Source organism: Cebus imitator, unplaced genomic scaffold, assembly GCF_001604975.1.
Source record: "Cebus imitator isolate Cc_AM_T3 unplaced genomic scaffold, Cebus_imitator-1.0 Scaffold82, whole genome shotgun sequence".
Taxonomy (NCBI): domain Eukaryota; kingdom Metazoa; phylum Chordata; class Mammalia; order Primates; family Cebidae; genus Cebus; species Cebus imitator.
In genome coordinates this window covers 7,398,933-7,417,951 of record NW_016107397.1, presented here as the reverse complement: position 1 = coordinate 7,417,951, position 19,019 = coordinate 7,398,933, and the positions used below count along the sequence as shown (strand labels likewise).

The 19,019-nt window shown below is 44.7% G+C and overlaps 1 protein-coding gene across 4 annotated transcripts in view; it reads right to left on the bottom strand.

The window, feature by feature from the left end:
- The window catches only part of RNF216 (ring finger protein 216), a 166,622-nt gene that overhangs the window by 16,767 nt on the left and 130,836 nt on the right, over positions 1-19,019 (bottom strand). For all 4 annotated transcript variants that reach the window (XR_005201115.1, XM_017533820.2, XM_017533822.2 and 1 more), the window contains one exon: positions 9,706-9,928. Coding sequence is in view for 3 of the 4 variants with exons in the window: in XM_017533820.2 (XP_017389309.1) it covers positions 9,706-9,928 (223 nt within the window). In the remaining variant the exon portion in view is untranslated. The remainder of the gene's footprint in view (positions 1-9,705; positions 9,929-19,019) is intronic.

Here is a 19,019-nt window from a genome sequence, read left to right as displayed (position 1 = left end):
CCAGTGCCCCATCGCTGCCCAGGTATGCCTACAGACCACAGTGGAATCCAATGAGCAACATGAGGAAGAACGTGAACTGCCCCACGGTGGGCAGCACACCTCAAATGCAGTCAGTGTCAAGAACAAAGAGTCAAAGCAGAGAGTGAAATGGAGTCTCATCCACCCAGTGGAACTGGAATAGCACTTTAAAAAAAGAAATAAGGGTGGGTGCGGTGGCTCATGCCTGTAATCCCAGCACTTTGGGAGGCCTAGACAGGTGAATCATTGGAGGTCAGGAGTTTGAGACCAGCCTGATCAACATGGTGAAACCTCGTCTCTACTAAAATATGAAAATTAGCTGAGTGTGGTGGCGGGCACCTGTAATCCCAGTGACTCTGGAGGCTGAGGCAGGAGAATCACTTGAACCTCGGAGGTGCAGGTTACAGTGAGCCAAGATCATGCCACTATGTTCCAGCCTGGGCGACAGAGCAAGACTCCGTCAAAAAAAAAGCGGACTGCGCCTTAACAGGGAGAAGGTTTGTTTCCTTTCCTTGAATTCCTTTGAGCTCAGCAGGACACAGAAAGCACTGAGCCCTACACAGAAGACTCTGGCTTGCTGCCTGCTGCATGCAGGTGGGGTGGGTGGGGAGGGGAGGAGGATGCAGCAAGAGTCTGGGGGGATGGTGGATGGTAAGGACCCAGCCTCTCCAGAAACTTGTTGCAGCTGAAGGCAGGAAGTGAGGTAGAATTTACCAGAGAGGTTTTAATTAAGAGAGAAACAAAACACACAAAAAATCCTCCCTTAGCTTGTCCCTCAACAACAAAGCCCCACAGCTCTGTCCACGCAGCAGGGTCTGGACAGGAGAAAAAATATCTACAAAGGTATTGTAGAAAGAGAAACTATGAGTAATTGAAAAGGGGAAAAGAGGCCAGGCGCAGTGGTACACTTCTGTTATCCGAGCACTTTTGGAGGCCGAGATGGCCAGATCACCTGACATCAAGAGTTCAAGACCAGCCTGATCTCTCTCTCTCTCTCTCTCTCTCTCTCTCTCACACACACACACACACACACACACACGCATGCGAAAAGATTAGATTTGTTTCCACAAATCAGATACGAACAGTAATCACCAGCCACAAGCTGACAGTTCCCAAAATAGCTGTCTGAGTGCTTGGCACAAAGCTCTTCTTGCTAAAGCCTTTACGGTCCTTTTGAGCCTGTTTTGTCACCAGGGCTGGCTGTCCACGTGCCTGCTGGCCAGCCTCCTGTGATGGGGGAAGAATGGGTGGCTTTTCTTCTTCATTGCACTTTTCCTCTCCTTATCTAGGTGACTGGGAATTGCAAGTTGACTGCTGCTTCCCCTGGAGATTCTGGGGGTGGGTTGGGGCTGAGATCCAGGTCATGTGTGGCCACAGCTGTTGTCAATAAACCTGCAACGATTTCATGAAAAGCTTCCAAAGAGCTGAAGATTTAGTTTCAAATTATTCCCAGATCAGCTGCAGATCGCCTGAGCAATGGCTCTTGGCCCCCCACCCCTTGCTGTCCCCAGCAACAGGAAGGTGGGGGAGGGAGCAGCAGGGCTTGGAGCAGCACATGCTGCACAGCTGTGGTTGGGAAGGGCAGGGAGGCAGGACAGTGTGCCCAGGAGGAGCAGACACTTCATGGACTCACAGCCGGCCCTGGCTTCTGCAGCCACCTCCTCAGGTCAGAGAGGCCCAGCACCCAAATACCACTGTCTGGAGCACCTCCCAACAAAGATCTGGAGGTGGGGGTGGAATGTGGCCATGTTTTGAGTCCCATCAGGGTTGAGTGCTCACCCGGGGCCTGCTGGGATCTGCTGAAGATGACATGTAGTAACAAACACCAACGCCGTGTGTACTGGACTGTGCTGCACTCCTTGGGAAAGCCCTCAGTGACAGGGAAACAAAACCCTATGTGGGACACTGTTGGGATGGCGAAACTGCCAGGCCTCCTTCCTACCATTTGCAGCTTCATTCATCCAAGGGGAAGGAGTCCAGTGAGGTCCCCACCCCTCTGCAAGGCCTACCTAATTTGCTGGACTCAGGGACCCTACGGGCACCTATCGACCATGTATTTCTGGCAGAAGCCAGACCTTGGTCAGAAGACCTGGGCTCACATCTTGGTTTTACCAAGCTGGGGATCCTGGGCTAGTGACCTAAACATCATCTCGCTCATCTGCCAAACAGGAAAACAGTACCCCTGAGCCCCACACAGTAAAAAGATCACACCTCACAGCCTGCATACCATGCTCACATGGCACTGGCTGTGTGACTGTAAGAGGAAGATGAAGAAACCGAGGTCAGTTTTGATGACAGTTCAATGATCACACCCACCCACTTGCTTCACTCACTTTTTTTTTTAAACACAGAAACCATGATATTTATGACAGTGATGAGAAATAACAAGCCAAGGCCAGCTGTGGAAGCTGGGTGATGGGACAACCCGGGGCTCACTTTATTCTTTTGTAGAAAGTAAATTTTGAAAGTCAAGGATAAAATTCTGAAGCCAAAAATCAGTTTCCAACCTAAAGTCTAGAATACCTTTCCTTACAAGGTTTCTGCCTTTTCCCATTAATCCTTCCTTTCATATCCTTTCTCCCTAATTCCAGCAACATCATGTCCTTTCCCTGGCCACTTAAGCCAGGGTCTCAAAGGTCCCCAAGACTTTCCACATGCCTGACTCACCATGGAGATGCTGTACAGGAGCCACTGAGGGAGAAGACAGGCCTGGGAACACGTCGAGGACAAATGACCCTGGGCGGAAACCCAGTCTACCATTTACTGGCCACAGTCTTAAGCAAGTTCCTTCATCTGTAAAACTAGGATGATACATCTGCCTTCAAGCACTGCTACAGAATTAAATGTATTAACATCTATAAATGCTAAGCTCAGTTCACTGCTGGTTTGGAAAACTTAGTGTCTCTTAACCAAATGGCTAGGTGATAACTGTAGCAAACTGTAAACTGGCTGTAAAAGCCCTAGGATTTTATTTGAACTGGACAGGTTTCAAACTCTTACAGTCAAAAGACAAAGATATTGTAGAAAACAATTCTCTGTAGTTTCTCACAGCCAAAACCCAAGACAAACACGGACTTTGTTTTGTATAGAGAACATGCTGTTTTGGGTTTTGCCATACTCTAGAATCCAGACTGCCAGGTGCCTGTTCCTCTCAACTCGCTACCCGCCTCAGCTACTATTCTTGTGGCCAAGCAAGGACCAGTCAGTATATTCACATTCAGTGAAGTCCCAGGATCACTCTTCCCCTGCTGCAAAGTAATGTCTGTTCATTTATGTGTTGACAGCTAGCTTTGCACTCTGCTCCCTAATCCAGAAAACTGGTTTGCTGTGACTGTTTGCTTCTGTTTTTTTTTTTTTTTTTTTTTTTTTTTTTTTTTATTCTTTTTTTTTTTTTTTTTTTTTTTTTTGCTTCCTAAAGACATCTTTATAAGACTCTTAGTCAAATGCTTTTGGCTTACTTTTGATAACTAACAGAGAAAGAAACTTGCTATTCACCACTTGAGCTCTTAATGTGGGGTGTTAGTCCAGGTTCCCAAGCAATCCCTAGTCATTAAGGATGAAAACTCAACTTCCCTTCAAAACCATGATGGGACAACTCCCTCGCTGACAAATAAGAGATTCTTCCTGGCCCCGCTGGTTAATTAAGCCAGAGAAAAGGCTCCTGTGACAGTGCATGCTTTGTTTCACTGAACTTCTGAATGGCTTTGTGTTCTCAGAAGCCCCAACAGATGCTGGGTTGGAATTCAATCGGTCTCCTGGTGAGAATCAAGGAAACGGGGATGATCCCTGTTTTGATGGGAATGGGACAAATGAAACAGAATCTCTGGCTGTGGCTACTAGAGGAAATTTGTATTTACCTGACCTTCCTTTCAAAGTTTATTGTGAGCAAATCTAGAACCTTTCTCAGGTTAGAAGATGATGATCCAATAAGAAAATCAGGCAGTGCACGCTATGGCACCCAAACAAGGAAACAGCACATGAGAAACCCCCACCATCAATCTCGTGTGTATAGAGCTAAGGGAGGAGGCAGCAGAAGACACAGAACAAGGAGGAGAAGAAAGAAAAACAGCTCTGAGAATAGGCCAGACCGTTAACACCCGCCCTCATGCTAACTCCCACTCTGCCCTTTGTCTCTAGAGATGAAATACTGCCTATGGAGCTCTTCAGAGCTCCAGCTGAAAAAAAAGAATCTTCTATTTTTTCAGGATTCATGAAGTTCCTAGAGATGGCTGCCTCCCACTGTGCTAGCTACTGGGGGGCTGAGGAGGTGAGTCAACAGAGGGGCTAAGCCTGGGAATGTCTGTCACAAAGGGGCACGGCCTGCCTGGTGAGCCCTTCCCACTGTGGACCACACCTCCTGATCACCCACCAAAATAATAACTCGGGCTTGGCTTTCTATGTACAAAAAGCCTCCCTTTTTCCACACATCTCCTTAGTGACAGGAGGGCAGGCTGGCTAAGGATTTCATTGGGTCACAAGCTTTGTAATCTGAGTGATTTTTAAGGTCCCTTATCCCAGCTTCCCACCCAGTGAGGAGCTTGTCCTATGATAGAACATTCCTGAAATGGAGAACACCTGGTTTCCACAGAGGACTCACATCTTTTAAAAACCATGAGTAGCTCTCAGGATTACACATTTCTTTTCTTTTTTTCTGAGACAAGGTCTCACTCTGTCACCCAGGCTGGAGAGTAGTGGCTCAACCAGGGCTCACTGCATCCCCAACCTCCCGGGCTCAAGCAATCCTCTCACTTCAGACCTGAGAGTAACTGGGACCACAGGTATGCACCACCACCCCTGGATAACTTTTGTATTTTTTGTAGAGGTAGAGTTTTGCCATGTTTCCCAGGCTGGTCTTGAACTCCTAAGCTCAAGAGATCTGCCTACCTTGGGCTCCTAAAATGCTGGGATTACAGGTATGAGCCACTGTGCCCAGCCCAATTACAAATTTCTTTTTCTTTCTCTGAGATCAAGTCTCGCTCTGTTGCCCGGCTGCAGTGCAGTGGCGCAATCTTGGCTTAATGCAATCTCTGGCTCCCAGGTTGAATCAATTCTTGTGCCTCAGCGTCCTGAGTAGCTGGGAGGTCCTCCCAGCAGCAACCTGCAGCGGATGAGCAGCAGCCACTTGGTTGGGCCCCATACCCTCTCCTGTGCCACAGTCCCCATCATGCCTTCCTGCCTCCTAGACTGAATGTGCTCCATCCAGACATAATGTTTGCTACCACCTGCCTCTGTGGTAACTTGGGTCTGTGACCCAAGCAATCCATGCTGTTTGTTTCCAATGTGAAAATCTTCCCATGTTCCTTTTCCTCCATGTTTTAAAGTACAGATATATAATTATTTTTGTACTATTCTAATGTACGCATATATAAAACTTGACATATCTCCTATTTTTTGGGACATTTAAATGGGGTTTCTAAATTTATACTACTTTAAATAACTCAGTGAACAGTGTTGCAGATAGAACTTTGTGAACTTGTCCAACTGTCTCCTGAGGATAACCTTTTCTAATTAAGTGGAACTCCCAGATCAAAGATAGACACTAAATCTTCTGATTTGTACACTGTAACTGCCCACTATGCCCAATTACAGTGTGGGAGATACCAGCGAATCTGAAAATTACCTACCACCAGCTAGGTGCTATTTTCATTTCTATTTGTTTATTAGGGGTGGCTGTTAGCCAGCTCTACCAGGTTGTGGCCAGGTAGAAAAGCAAGCAGTTTTTTTTTTTTTTGGAGACAGTCTTGCTCTGTCACCCAGGCTGCAGTGCAGTGGCATGAACATAGCTCACTGCAGCATCGACCTCCCAGGCTCAAATGATCCTCCTGCCTCAGCCTCCAGAGCAGCCATGACTATGGTTGAGCACCACCACATCCGGCTAATTTTTGATATTTTGTAAAGATGGAGGTCTCACTATGTTGCCCAGGCTGTTCCTAAACTCCTGGACCCAAGTGATGCTCCTTCCTTGGCCTCCCCAAGCACTGGGATTACAGAGGTGAGCCACTGCACCTGTCCAGCAAGCAGCTTTCCTCCCTACTTATACTTCTTTTTTAAAAAACTTCCTCTGTCCAAATTTTAGTTGAGGTGAACACAACATAGGGAGACTCCTCAGTATAACACCTTCCTCCGCAGACATCCTAGCTGGGCCTGTGATGGCTACTCCTTCCTGTCTCGCTTGCAGTTGAGGAGGCAGGTCATTAAGTTCTGGCTGACAGGACTGAAGCAGAAGCGACCTTTGGCAGCTTCTGGAAGCCTAACATTCCTTAAGAGATAGGTAGGCAGGCTATTTAGCCCCACTCCAGCTCCTCTGCTGCTTGGGAATGTGGATTTATCAGCCAGAGCTCCACTGCAGACAAAGACTGCATGTGATCTTTGGCTATGCACTAGGGGTGGCAGAGCAGAATGCTGAAAGCAACTGGATCCCAGATAAGAGCTGCTAGCCCATTCCTGAGCTGTTTGCCTCTGTACTTAAGAGATGGAGAAAAAATACACTTCTGCTTTTTTAATTTTTCTGAGATGGAGTCTCGCTCTCTCTCTCAGGCTGGAGTGCAGTGGTGTAATCTCGGCTTACTGCAACCTCCACCTCCCAGGTTCAAGCGATTCTTCTGCCTCAGCCTCCTGAGTGGGTGGGAATACAGACACCTGGCACCATGCCCAGCTAATTTTTTGTATTTTCAGCAGAAATAAGATTTCGTCGTGTTGACCAGGCTGGTCTTGAACTCCTGGCTTCAAGTTATCTGCCCTCCTTGACCTCCCAAAGTGCTGGGATTACAGGCCTGAGCCACCATGTGTGCCCCCCCCCCTTTTTTTAAATTGAGACGGAGTCTCACACTGACGCATAGGTTAGAGTACAGCACCATGATCTCAGTTCATTGCAACCTTTGCCTCCCAGGTTCAAGCAATTCTCCTGCCTCAGCCTCCCGAGTAGCTGGGATTACAGGCATGCAACTACCATGCCTGGCTAGTTTTTGTACTTTTAGTAGAGACAGGGTTTCACCATATTGGTCAGGCTGGTCTTGAACTCCTGAGCTCAGGTGATCCACCCATGTTGGCCTCCCAAAATGCTGGCATTATAGGCTTCAGACACCGTGCCCAGCCTTTTCTTTCTTTCTTTCTTTTTTTTTTCTATTATTGTGTTACTCTACACGGTTTGATTAGTGTATTAATGGCTTTATGGTAAGAAGTAGTTTCATTTTCAAAATAAGTCAGTTTTAAAAAATCCTACTGAATTTAAGATGTGAGTTGCATTAACTTCTAGGTGACTTTGGACAGAGGTGATCTCTTTGTAATGCTGACTGTTCCCTTAGAGGACAGGCATGTGTCTCCACTACCCGGGCCTCCTTCACTCTTTCCAATGAAAGCTGAGAAATGCCACCTGTCACCAGGCCTGCCTCCTAGTGGTCTTGGTGCACTTGCTCCAAGTCAGCAGGGAGCTCACTGTCACATGCAATCACCTTTTTGCAGAGACGTCTTGTCGCATTATGACATCATTATTCTGGCCAGGTGCGCTGACACACGCCTGTAATCCCAGCACTTTGGGGGGCCGAGGGGGTGAATCACCTGAGGTCAGGAGTTTGAGACCAGCCTGGCCAACATGGTGAAACCCTCTCTCTACTAAAAATACAAAATGTATCTGGGTGTGGTGGCAGGCGCCTGTAATCTGTAATCCCAGCTACTCGGGAGGTTAAGGCAGGAGAATTGGGACTCATTTGAACCCAGCAGGCAGACGTTGCAGTGAGCCGAGATCATGCCACTGGACTCCGGCCTGGGTGACAAATAGAGACTCCATCTCAAAAAGGACATCGTTATTCTTACAGATCAGCTCAGAACTGACTGTGCTTGTTTTTAGTTTAAAATAATTTTAAGAAGAATTGATCCTTATTTTATGAGACAGAGTCTTGCTTTGTCGCCCCGGCTGCAGTACAATCATGTGTCTTGGTTCACTGCAACCTCTGCTTCCCAGGCTCAAGTGGTTCTCCTGCCTCAGCCTGAGTAGCAGGGATTAGAGGCGCATGCCAACATGCCTGGTCAATTTTTGCACTTTTACTAGAGAAGGGGTTTCACCATGTTGGCCAGGCTGGTTTTGAACTCCTGACCTTAGGTGGTCCACCCATCTCAGCCTCCTAAAGTGCTGGGGTTATAGATGTGAGCCACCATGCCCAGCCACATACTTATTTTATATTTAGCCATCTTTCTATTGCTTCTAATAGCTTTCTAACAAAATTATTTTGTCTTTTTTCTAGGTTTAAAGTGGTAAGTTTGCCTTTCGTTTTTTGTTTTTTTTTTTGAGACAGTGTCTTGCTCTGTTGCCCAGGCTGGAGCACAGTAATACAATCTGAGCTCACTACAACCTCTGCCTCCCAGGTTCAAGCAATCTTCCTGTCTCAGTCTCCCTAGTAGTTGGGATTACAGGCCCATGCCACTATACCTGGCTAATTTTTTGTATTTTTAGTAGAGACAAGGTTTTGTCATGTTGGCCAGGCTGGTTTGGAACTCCTGACATCAGGTGATCTGCCTGCATCGGCTTCCCAAAGTGTTGGGATTATAGGCATGAGCCACCACGCTCGGCCTTTCTTTTTCTTCTGAGACAGAGTCTTGCTGTGTTGCCCAGGTTGCAGTGCAGTGGCACGATCTTGGCTCACTGCGGCCTCTGCCTCCCTGGTTCAAGCGATTCTCGTACCTCAGCCTCCCGAGTAGCTAGGATTACAGGCATGTGCCACCATGCCTGGCTAATTTCTGTACTTTTAGTAGAGACGTGGTTTTGCCACGTTGTCTCGGCTGGTCTTGAACTCCTGACATCAGGTGATCCACCCACCTTGGCCTCCCAAAGTGTTGAGATTACAGGCATGAGCCACCATGCGCAGCCAAGTTTGCCTTTCTTTACATATAAAATACTTATAAAGTATTTAGAACAGTGTCTGACACATGGTAGGTGCCCAATAAACAATAGCTATGACTGTCTCCAGAATCTACTTATATCTTTTATTTTATTCTCTTAGCTAAGTACACTGACTAGCAGTTTCAGAACAAAGTAGTGCTGATTGATAGTGTTATACTTGACTTTATTTACTACTAAATGAATGCTAACAACTGTCTTGATATTCGGGGTCTAAAATATCCTTTGTAATATTGTATTTTTAAAGCTTAAATCAAGAACAAATATTTGATTTGATTTCTTAAATGTCTTTAAACCATCTACAGATATGATATCATGATTCATGTTAATAGAGTTGTTAATATTAAACTATCATTGCATTTCTGGAACCCTCACTTGGTCATGCTTTCTATTTGCTAATATTTTACTTAGATAATTTAAATCTATATTATAAGTGACTCAGTTTTCTTTGTTAGGGCTATCTGTCAGGCTTTGGAATCAGCATTATGCTGGCTTTGAACAGATAAATTTGTAAGTTTCCTTACTTTGGGATATTTCAGAGGGCATAGAAAAATTTTATTTCCTGAAGAATTAGAAGAAATTTGCCTATAAAACTGTTAGGGCATGCTGCTTTGAGCAGCATGAGAAGTAGCTGATAATTCCTTTCTTAAGTTTTTTCTTTGGTTATCAGTCTATGTAATTTCCTATATCCTTCTCCTAAGTCTAATTTTGTTATGTATATACAAAATATTTGTCATAAAAATGTATTTCTATTTTTCCCTTATAAAGCAATAGGCAGCCATGTCTCTACTTACAGTGGGGTCAGTCCAGAGAGAGCATCGTGAACACTCCTGGCAAGGGGCTCCTGGGGAGCGGGGATGCTGGCAGAAATGGTCATATCCATTGATAGAAACTCGACAGAGGTAGCACATCTGGGCACCACAGCGGCAAGACATGCGGTTGCAGCCTTCAGATTTGATGAGGCCAGTCCCACACTTGTGGCATTTTCTAATGCGGGCAGCAGTCATTTTTTCTTCACTGAAATAAGAAAACATGACAGACAAAACATAAAGCACACTGACATAGTGCCTAGTACTTGGCATTTAGAAAAGGACTGCTCTATTTGTTATAGTAATCCCTGTAGGTTCAAAATGGAGAGAAAAGGCTGGACATGGTAGTGCATGCCTGTAATCCCAGAACTTTGAGAGGCTAAAGCAGGAAGATCACTTGAGCTCAGGAGTTTGAGGCCAGTCTGGGCAACACTGTGAAACCCCGTCTCTATTTAAAACAAAACAAAACAAAACAAAACAAAACAAAACAAAACAAAACAAAACATAACATATATATAAAGGAGAGAAAAAAACTCAAGGTTTAAAGGAGAGAAAAAAACTTTAGGAAGCTAAATTACAGGTGATACACATACATATACATATTTTGAGATAAGGTCTCGCCATGTCACCCAGTCTGGAGTATAGTAGTGCAATCACTGTTCACTTGTAACCTCAAACTCCTGGGCTTAAGAATCTCCCACCTTAGTCTCCTGAACAGATGGGATTACAGGTACGTGCCACCATGCCTGATTAATTAAAAAACAAAACAAAACAAAAAAACTTTATTTTTATTATTTTTTAAAGACATAGGGTCTTGTTATATATATTGTCCAGGCTGGTCTTGAACTGCTGGGTAAAAGCAATTCTCCTGCCTTGACCTCCCAAGGGGTGAGCCACTGTGCTGGCCCTTATTTATCTGTTATGCATATATAAAGCTGGGAAACTGAGAGCCAGTAAGAATGAACCTCAGTTACATACCTGATTTTTGAATACTTGGCTGAGGTGGGATAGACATGGGTGGGAACAGTCTATGACTTCTTTGCTGGCAGAAGCCACTTCCCGTGTCAGAATCCCATACTCCCTGTGTCCAGGGCATGGGCATACACATGACTCAGCCCTGGCTCACAGGAAGCTTATAAGGAGACTACAACTTTTCAGAGCTATTTGAGCTGAGTGAGATGAAGGGCAGGTGACTAGTGCATAAACGACAGAACTTCTGTAGTGCTCTGCTCACAACTATGAAATAACAATTACCACCTTGAGCTGTGATTGTTTACGTGTCTGCCTTCTGCTGAGTGCTTTGAAGGCAAACGGCAGGAGCTGTGCTGCTGTACCCACCTGGCATGAGCAAGTATGGTCTTGAGAGGAACAACTCCAGAGGTATGCTCCTGAGACCAGGGTGGAGCACAAAGGACCCAAAAGCTGGACTGTTGGGAACTAGGGCTCTCCCATGGCTCTAAGCAACTGCTCATTCCTGCGAGTAGGCACTCAAGAGTGGGGAACTGGAAGAACTGCACCAGCCTAAAGCCAGTAACACTGAGAATAAGCTCTGATCTGTAGATTCTTCTAAGGCTGGGAACATGCAGCATTCTTCCCACGGCTTCCAGTTCTCCTGCTAAGTAAGAGTACCCAGGTGAGTGTGGGGCAGGTGAGTGTCTTTCATGACTGATATTTAGAACACTGTGGAAGTATGTTCCTTAGAAGCCAGATCACATGTTTAAAAACAGAAAAATGCATTAAAAACTGTCTGCTATTTAGTTAGGTCTAATCTGTGAGTAGGCTAAAATGAAGGCAGGTCTACCTGCTAAATTCTCTTGAAAAGAACTTAAACCCAATTCAAGTCACAAAACAAATGAGTTCTAAGTTTTATTGAATAGAAAACACTGGCTGGCTGGGTATGGTGGCTCATGTCTGTAAACCTAGCACTTTGGGAGACCAAGGCATGTGAATCACTTGAGGTGGGGAATTTGAGACCAGCCTGACCAACATGGCAAAACCCTGTCTCTATTAAAAATACAAAAATTAGCTGTGCGTGGTGGTGCATACTTGTAATCCCAGCTACTTGAGAGCTTGAGGCAGGAGAATCACTTAAACCCAGGCAGGACATTTAAGCCGCAGCTGCAGTGAGCCGAGACCGTGTCACTGCACTCCAGCCTGGATAACAGAGCGAGACTCCATCTCAAAAAACATTGTCAAGGAGAGGAAATTTAGATAAAATGAATTTAGTACTGTTACCTAAACATGTCACCTTAGTAGTACATATGTTCATGATTTTAGTTACTCAGGAACTATGAAGACACTACTCAATGTTCTATGACTCAAGGTTCTAGGTTCTATATATGTATTTTTTTTTTTTTTGAGAGTCTCACTCTGTTGCCCAGCCAGGAGTGAGTGCAGAGGCTCCATCTCAGCTCACTGCAACCTTCACCTACGTGGTTCAAGAGATTCTCCCACCAGTATCCCGAGTAGCTGGCATTATAGGCATGCGCCATCACACCCAGCTAATTTTTGTATTTTTAGTAGAAACAGGGTTTCACCATGTTGGCCAGACCGGTCTTGAACTCCTGACCTTGTGAGCCACCTGCCTTGGCCTCCCAGAGTGCTAGGATTACAGGCATGAGCCACTGTGCTGTCTTTTTTTTTTTGAGACTCACTGCAACCTCCACCTCCTGGAGGTTCAAGCGATTCTCACACTTCAGCCTCCCAAGTAGCTGGGAATCACAGGCACGTGCCAACACACCACACCACCATGCCTGGCTAATTTTTGTATTTTTAGTAGCAATGAGGTTTCATGTTGACCAGCTGGTCTTGAACTCCTGACCTCGAGTGGTCTGCCTGCCTCAGCCTCCCAAAGTGTTGGGATTACAAGTGTGAGCTACTGCGCCTGGCTAGACTCAAGGTTCTGATGAAAAACTTCAACTGGAAAAGCTATGTGCCCAAACACAACTGCAATCTTCTATGGCACAAAATCTGTAAAAGCACCCCTGAGACTGAGGTGTGGCTTTACTCTGTGGCACTCTAGTTGCCTGGGGTTGGCTGACTTTCCCTGGGAAGCTGCTCACGCTGCAGCATGAGAGAGAAGAGGCTGTAAAGAATCAAGGATACCGTCTTTTTGCGAAGGTTGGAAAGAGGGTTTATTTGCTTGCTCATCCAATCTGTCTGGCACTGATATGAAATAATAATGGGTATGGAGGAAGAAGAAAAGGCTCTCCTAAAATGGACAGAGGAATACATAAAACATGCCTCCAACTCAACATTGCTGAAATGTTCAAACAGCTATTCAATATTGCACAAATGTCTATTCAAGTCTTTTGCTTCAGCATTTGTAAGAACAGTACTGGACAGGGCCAGAATAAAGTGCTATTATGGGATGTGGTAACTACCTACCCAGTAATATAAAAGTGAAAAATGGAACTGGGGAAACATCATGGTTGATTCCTTCAGAGGAAAGGTGGTTTGACAACTAGATTCTGAGCCAGGCAGGAAACAGAGCCCTGCAGGATGTGCTCCTGGGGCAGGACAGGAAAAGAAGCCTGAGCTGTGACTGTGGCTGTTGACCTTGCGCTCACACAGGAAGGCTCAGGGCCTCCTTTACACAGCCGGCAACAGCCCGTACTCCTGTAGTTATCTGTGCTCACCACCAGCCAGTGTGTGGTAACTCCTCTCTGGGAGCCGTATTCAGGTGGTGGCACATGCCATGCTTTTCAGGTCTCAGCCCCTCCCCTCTGTGTGAGGATGCGTGTGTTTATGCATGCTTTTGTTGTGGTAAAGTGCACATAAAATTGACCTTTTAAACCATTCTAATGTATCCAATTCAGGGATATATTGAGTATTCACAATGTCATACAATCAACATTCTCCCTAGTTCCAAGAGACTTTCATAACCCCAAAAGGAAACCCTGTACCCACGAAGCAGGTATTTCATATTCCTCCCCACTCCTGCAGCCCACAACCTGCTTTTCGGCTCTATAGATTGCCATTCTGTAGCTGGGCAAATACCCATATGCCTCTGGATATTTCATAGGAATGGAAATAATACATCTGCCTTTTGTGCCTGGCTTCTTTCACTTAGTGTTCACCTGTGGTGTAGCATGTATCAGTACTTCATTCCTTTTCATGGTTGGATAATATTCCCATTGTATGAATGTATCACATTTGTTTTAACTATTAATCACTTGATGGACGTTTGGGTTATTTTCACTTTTTGGTTACTGTGAATTGTGCTAAAATGAACATGCTTGCACAAGTTTTGTATGGATATCTGTTTTCACTTATGTTGGGTGTGTACCTGAGAGTGCAACTGCTGGGTCATATGGTAATTCTATGTTTAACTTATTGGGGAAAGCCAAACTGTTAATGATGGTGGCTGCACTATTTTATATTCCCACCCTAGTGTATGCTGGTGTCATTTTTTCTACATCCCTGTTAACACCTGTTATTTCCATTGTTTTGATTATAGCCATCCTAATAGGTGAGAAGTGATATCTTACTGTAATTTTGATTTGCATTTCCCTAATGACTAATGATGCTCAGCATGCTTTCATGTCCTTGTTGGTCATTTGTACATCTACTTGGAGAAATATCAATTCACAATGTTTGCCCTTTTTTTTTTTTTTTTTTTAAACCAGGGTGGTAATTTCCAAAATCCTCACATGTGAAACTAGAAATGAGAGATAGTTAATTTTTTTTTTTTTTTTTTTTTTTAAAACAGACTCTCACTATGTCGTCCAGCTCACTGCAACCTCTGCCTCCTGGGCTCAAGTAAATTCCCATCTCAGCCTTCTGAGTACCTGGGAATACAGGCTCACGCCATCATGCCCAGTTAATTTTTAAATTTTTTGCAGAGACCATGTTGTGTAGGCTGATCTTAAACTCCTGGGCTTAAGTTATCTGTTTGACCTTGGCCTCTCCTAAGTATTGGGATTACATGTGTGAGGCATTGTGCCTGGCTGTTTGCCTCTTTCCTTTCTTTTTTTTAAGACAGAGTCTTACTCTGTTGTCCAGGCTAGAGTGCGGTGGCGTGATCTTGGATCACTGCAACCTCTGCCTCCCCAATTCGAGTGATTCTCCTGTCTCAGCCTCCCGAGTAGCTGGGATTACACGCAATGGCCAATACGCCCAGCTAATTTTTGTATTTTTAGTAGAGATGGGGTTTTATCATGTTGGTCAGGCTGGTTTCCATCTCCTTACCTTGTGATCTGCCTGCCTTGGCCTCCCAAAGTGCTGGGATTACAGGTGTGGGCCACTATGCCTGGCCCCCCCCCTTTTTTTTTTTTTTTTGGGAGTTGGAGTCTCACACTGTCACCTAAGGTGGAGTACAGCAGCATGATCTTGGCTGACTGTAACCTCTGCCTTGGCTCGGCCTCTCAAAGTGCTGGGATTACAGGCGTAAGCCACTAGGCCTGGCCTGTTTGCCTATTTTCTGATTGGGCTGTTCTCCTTTCTAGATTTTCTATGTGTCTTTGGCTTTGAACAGTTTGACTCTGATGTGTCGTGATGTGGACTTCTTTGAATTCATCCTACTTGGAGTTCCTTCAGCTTCTTGGATGTATAGATTCTTGTTATTCATCAGATTTGGGAATTCTTCAGCCATTATTTGTTCTATATTCTTTCTGTTCATTTTGCTCTCTGCTTTCCTTTGGGCTTCCCCTTAAGATGAATATTGGTGTATCTGATGATGTTCTACTTAGGCTCTACTCACTTTTCCTCATCTTTTCTCCTTTTGCTCTTCCTCCAACTGTGTAATTTCAATAGCCTTATTTTCAAGATCTCTGATTCTTCTGCCTGCTCAAATCTGCTACTGAATTCTTCCAGTGTATTTTTCATCTCAGTTACTGTAAATTTGGGGTAGAGTATTTCTGTTGGCTTCTTTTCCTAATTTCTATCGATATTCTCTATTTGTTTATACACTGTGCTCCTGGTTTCCTTTGGTTCTTTGCCCATGGTTTCCCCTAGCTTTTTTGAGCATATTTTAAGACAACTGATTGAAAGCATTTGTCTAGTATGCCCAATGTGTCCTCAGAGATGATTTCTATCAACTACTTTTTTCCCTATGAATGGGCCATACTTTCCCGTTTGCCTTGTAAATTATTGTTCAAAACTGGATATTTTGAATATTATACCATGAGAAGAGTCTAGAAATCAGGTTGCTTTTTGTGTGATTTGTGATTGTTTAGTGACTTTTAAAAGTTATTTTTGGAAATTAGCTGGGCATGGTGACTGCATGCTTGTAATCCTAGCTACTCAGGAGACTGAGACGAGAATTGCTTGAGGATGGAGGCAAAGGTTGCAGTGAGCCAAGATCTCACCACTGCCACTGCACTCCAACCTGGTCAACAGAGCAAGACTCCACTTCAAACAAACAAACAGACAGACAAAACCACAAAAAAGCTGGGGGGCCAGGTGCGGTAGCTCATGCCTGTAATCCCAGCACTTTGGGAGGCCAAGGTGGGCAGATCATGAGGTCCAGAGATGGAGTTAGCCAGGATGGTCTCAATCTCTACCCATCACTATTAAAAACACAAAAAATTAGCTGGGCGTGGTGGCGCACACCCATAGTCTCAGCTACTCAGGAGGCTGAGGCAGAACTGCTTGAACCCGGAGGCGGAGGTTGCAATGAGTCTAGATCACACCACTGTACTCCAGCCTGGCGACAGAGCAAGACTCCATCTCAAAAAAAAAAGGTTATTTTTGTAAACACTATTCTTTGTATGTGGTCACTGAAGTCTTTGTTCTATTAGCTTAGTGATCAATGCTAGAAGAAAAAGATGAAAGAACCATCCTGATCTGTGTAGTTGGGGTACTCTACTCAGCCAGGTCATTTGTAACATTCTTAGTTTTTGACTTCCTGTTAGCACAGAAACTAAAGCTCAGTTTGAGGTGAAAGCCAGGGTCTTTGGGTTTTTCTGAGCGTGTGCTGAACCCTAGACCTGTACGTAGTCTTCTAGATCTGCCTGTGGATTGCCCCTGTGTTACTCATTGCCTTGGGCAGCTGCAGCTAGTATATATATTTAAATATTTTCAATGAAATCCACTGGGAGGCTGTTTCGGCCCTGAGGAAGTTGTGAAAGGTGAAAAAAAAGGGAGAAAAAGTTGCCTCTAGCAGTTTTTGCCAGGTCAATTGTTGCTTTGGTGGGAGATGAGAGTTTTTGGAGTTCTGTAAGGAAGTGCCATTTTATTGTGATGTCACTCCCTTAAGTGAGTGNAGACAGAGTTTCGCCCTTGTTACCCAGGCTGGAGTGCAATGGCGCGATCTCGGCTCACCGCAACCTCCGCCTCCTGGGTTCAGGCAATTCTCCTGCCTCAGCCTCCTGAGTCACTGGGATTACAGGCACGCGCCACCATGCCCAGCTAATTTTTTGTATTTTTAGTAGAGACGGGACCAGGATGGTCTTGATCTCTTGACCTCGTGATCTACCCGCCTCGGCCTCCCACAGTGCTGGGATTACAGGCTTGAGCCACCTCGCCCGGCCTAAGTGAGTGCATTTTTTGAGAAGAACTCAAGTTTGGTGAATAATATAGCTGACTTGCTATGCCCACATCTGAAACCTTTAATTTTTTTTTTTGAAAAATGGTCTTGCTCTGTTGTCCAGGCTAAAGTACAGTTATATAATCACAGCTCACTGTAGCCTCGAACTCCTGGCTTCAAGAGATCCTCCTGCCTCAGCCTCCCTGGGACTATAGGAATGTGTCACCATGCCTGGCTAATTTTTAGATTTTCTGTAGAGAGAGGGTCTCACTTTGTTGCCCAGGCTGATCTTGAACTCCTGGGCTCAAGCGATCCTTCCAACTTGGCCTCCCAAAGTACTGGGGTTACAGGTGTGGCAGTCATTCATTTTCCAATACTTACTTAATCTCTCCCATTCCTGGTTCTTAGGGTTAGCTGGTGTAGTTTTATCACCCATACTAGAAGCCTGAGAATCACTCTAGACTCTTTCTACTCTTACTTCCCGTATCCACCAGCCACCAAGATGTGTCAATTTTACATCTTAAATATTTTTTTTTCCTTTCTTTCTTTTTTTTTTGAGACAGAGTTTTGCTCCTGTTGCCTAGCCCAGACTGTAGTGCAGTGGTGCAATCTCAGCTCACAGCAATCTCTGCCTCCTGGGTTCAAGGGATTCTCCTGTCTCAGCCTCCAGAGTAGCTGGGAAAGGCATGTACCACCAGAGTTGGCTAATTTTGCATTTTTAGTAGAAATGGGATTTCTCCATGTTGGCCAGGCTGGAATTGAACTCTCGACCTCAGGTGATTCACCCGCCTTGGCCTCCCAAAGTGCTGGGACTACAGACTACAAGCATGAGCCATCGTGCCCAGCCACATCTTAAATATTTCTTAAATTTATCCCCTCTTCTCCATTTACAATACTACAAACCTAATTTGGAACCCTATGACAGGCTTAGACTACTATAATGGCCTTCTAAATTTTCTCCTTAATTCAAGTCTAGCCTTCTTTACAGCCACTTGCCATGGAGCCACCAAAATCATGTAATTTAGGCCATGTCATTCACTTGCTTAGAAGTATTTCATGGTGGGCCACCCAGACACTGTACAGCTCTGGATGTTTTCTATTGTGAGATGTACAGAGCCACCTGTGAAATGTTCTCATCAAAAACATTTGAGTGTGAACCTAATGAAGCCTTTAGATCTAAATTATTTTTTCTTTTTTTTCCTGCTTAAACAGATCTAAATTTTAATTTATAGAAGATGTAGGGGACAGAAAAAAAAAAAAGACGTAGGGGACAGAAGAACAAACTAAATTATACCATGAGAAACCAGCCAACTCTAAAAGACATACTACAGGCCAGTTACCCTTTTTTTTCAGTGAGTGAATGGCATAACACAAAGTGTGTTGGCAGAGAGAGAGTATCCTCACTTAAGAGAAATAATTATCAAATTTGATGAATCTTGTTTGGATCCTGACCTTAACAAACTAATTGCAGCATACACATAAAGCTAATTTCAGACAATTAAGGGAACTGTTCAGTTGATATGAGATATCAGACACTTAACATTTCAATGTTAGTTTTGTTAGTGGTGATAAAGTTAAGTGCTATATAAGAAAAAAAATTTTTATGGGTAAAATGACATGCTGTCAGGGATTTGGGTTTGCTTGAAAATACTACAGCAGTTTAAAAACAAGAAAGAAATGGACAGCCGGGTGTGGTACCTCACGCCTGTAATCCCAGCACTTCGGGAGGCCAAGGTAGGCGGATAATCTGAGGTCAGGAGTTTGAGCCTGGACTGGCCCACCATGGTCAACATGGTGATACCCCGTCTCTACGAAAAATACAAAAAAACTT